We start from the raw sequence: 2525 nt of genomic DNA on the forward strand, positions 1-2525 counted from the left end.
ATATATATATATATATATATATATATATATATAAATAAATAAATAAATATATTTACTTGTTTTTCAAGAATGTATTTTACAACAATACAAAGAGCAATTATGTGTAACATTTTACCAGACTTAGTCCTACACTTATTCGGTTTTATTTGTTCCCCACTAAATAATGTTATTTCACTTTATATAACAGTTCGTTCTGGTTCTCAAATCTAATTGGTTGAGAACCGTGAGATATTGTACTGGTGTCGCTACAGGAACGCCCTTTCACAATTTTGTATCACTCCGCTTGTTCTAGCTGGGGCTATGTTATTTTTATTATTATTGACTGAGCTATTCGTAGAGTACGTTAGTTAATATAAGAAGAAACGTCTAGCTTCGTGGTCTCTCTCTCTCTCTCTCATTTGCTGCACGTCTTGCCGCATTGTTTCTCTCTTATAACCTAATCATTTCTCACTAATAACCTAACTGAAGCAGCACATGCCCTTGATACGAATTCTAAAAGTTGCTCATTAATGTTTAGATTTTATAAAATTATTGTGTGCACTCATCATTTTTCTAGAGTAACTTTTACTGCTGAATTATCCACTAACCTTGTTTATAATAGTATTTTTGTCATAGATTATGATTATATATATTTTCATTTGTTATTTTTCTGTATCATGAAGTTGTCTATATTTAGTAGATTGTGTTTAACACACAAAACAGTGATGACATTGATTTAAAAAAAAAAAAAAAAACTGCTGGTATCTAATCGGCCGATACTCAGAATTTTTGGGATCGGATCAGTTCTGAAAAAAATGTATCGGTGCATCCCTAAAATGATGCATTTCATACCATTTTTTGCTTTTAACAACCATTTGTTAGGTAAAATAGCATTGTATTATCCCTTAATCAGCAGAAAAACTGCCACAAAGAAATAATTCCTAATTTCCTCTGAGCCAGATTAAAACTATTTGTTCAATTCTCAGATGATATTCACATGTATGAAATTATTTTATGCTTAATCCTGATTTCAAGGTTAGAATTATGGCCAGTGAGAGAAGAAAATGCAAGTTTACTACATGCAAACAGCAACAGCAAATCTTATTTTGTGAAGTTTTTGAACCAAAATGTCTTTTTTTGTAATGCCTTTGCAGACTGTTAGTAAATTATACATTTTGAATACTTTTGTTGTCATTAAAACCATAACTTTTGTAATTTGACTGCTTTTATAATTGCATACAATTTTGGTAAGTGCATTAAAGCTCATATATGTAATAAAAAAAATCTTCATTATTATTTTGTAAAAAAAACAACTATGTGATGGAAAGTTTTTATTGATATTTTTGTACTTGGCATCATGACATTAGGTAATCTTTGGCCTTTTTTGCAAATTTTTTAAGATGCAGGTCTGCCTATTAGTAATCGTTTGACCTTTTTGCGATTTCCTTCATCCAGATGAGTTCAAAGGGCACACGCTTTTGCAGGCGTCCCGTGAGGCGGACATGGCAAAAGTCAAGAAAACCGCTCAAGAGATCATCAGCTTCAAACACCCTCACTCGCACGACTCTGCTCTGGTGAGCACTTTACATGGTCTCCTCTGAATCCTGAGGGTTTTAATGGTGTGTTTATTAAAATCTCTTTATGATGTTCGCAGCACTGCGCCGTAGCCTCTCCTCATCCCAAACGCAAACAGGTCACAGAGCTGCTGCTGCGGAAAGGCGCCAACATTCACGAGAAGAACAAAGAGTGAGTGTTCAACTTTAGATATGAAAAAAACAAAAAACTGTGTACAATTTATTTGAAACAATTTTCACTCTGAAATTGCTAGTAAATTTCACAAATAATTACAAATAAATGGCAAGTAAGACATTCTCACATATTCTTTCTCTTTCTAGTTTTATGACTCCGTTCCATGTAGCGTCTGAACGAGGTCATAATGACGTGCTTGAAGTCCTTCAGAAACACGGAGCAAAGGTACCAGCATCCTCGCACTGCATTTCATTATGAGCTCTGTTTTAGGAGATAGTGAGCTTATGTGCTATGTGTCATCTACTTAGGCAACTACTTTCATCTTCGACTATATTTAAAGCCTGTTATATTATCTCTTGGACCCTACATTGAATATTGTGCCAGACTCCAGGACTTCTTTTTTTAATAAATCAATTTGTAAATGATAAAACAATGATAAATTCAAATTGTTATATACTGTGCTATACAATAGTATACTATATTACCATGTTAAATACTAGATTATATACTAGGGCTGCATGATTTGGGGAAAAAATGAAATTGCATTTTTTTTCTTTTTCACTTTTAGCTGTAGCTTAGCATAGATCATTGAATCTGATTTGACTGTTAGCATCTCGCTCAAAACTGACCAAAGAGTTTCTATATTTTTCTTATTTAAAACTTGACTCTTCTGTAGTTACATCGTGTACTAAGACCGACGGAAAATGAAAAGCTGCGATTTTCTAGGCTGATATGGCTAGGAGCTATACTCTCATTCTGGCGTAATAATCAAGGAACTTTGCTGCCGTACCATGGGT

At 33.4% G+C, this 2525-nt stretch overlaps 1 protein-coding gene across 4 annotated transcripts in view; it reads left to right on the plus strand.

Annotated features, from left to right (window-relative positions):
• tnksb (tankyrase, TRF1-interacting ankyrin-related ADP-ribose polymerase b) overlaps positions 1-2525 on the plus strand; it is a 32186-nt gene that overhangs the window by 17973 nt on the left and 11688 nt on the right. For all 4 annotated transcript variants that reach the window (XM_016565610.1, XM_016565611.1, XM_016565612.1 and 1 more), the window contains 3 exons: positions 1435-1553; positions 1634-1725; positions 1875-1953. In XM_016565610.1, coding sequence (XP_016421096.1) covers positions 1435-1553; positions 1634-1725; positions 1875-1953 — 290 coding nt within the window. The remainder of the gene's footprint in view (positions 1-1434; positions 1554-1633; positions 1726-1874; positions 1954-2525) is intronic.

This window comes from Sinocyclocheilus rhinocerous, unplaced genomic scaffold (genome assembly GCF_001515625.1).
Source record: "Sinocyclocheilus rhinocerous isolate Xijiao unplaced genomic scaffold, SAMN03320098_v1.1 scaffold181, whole genome shotgun sequence".
Classification (NCBI taxonomy): Eukaryota; Metazoa; Chordata; class Actinopteri; order Cypriniformes; family Cyprinidae; genus Sinocyclocheilus; species Sinocyclocheilus rhinocerous.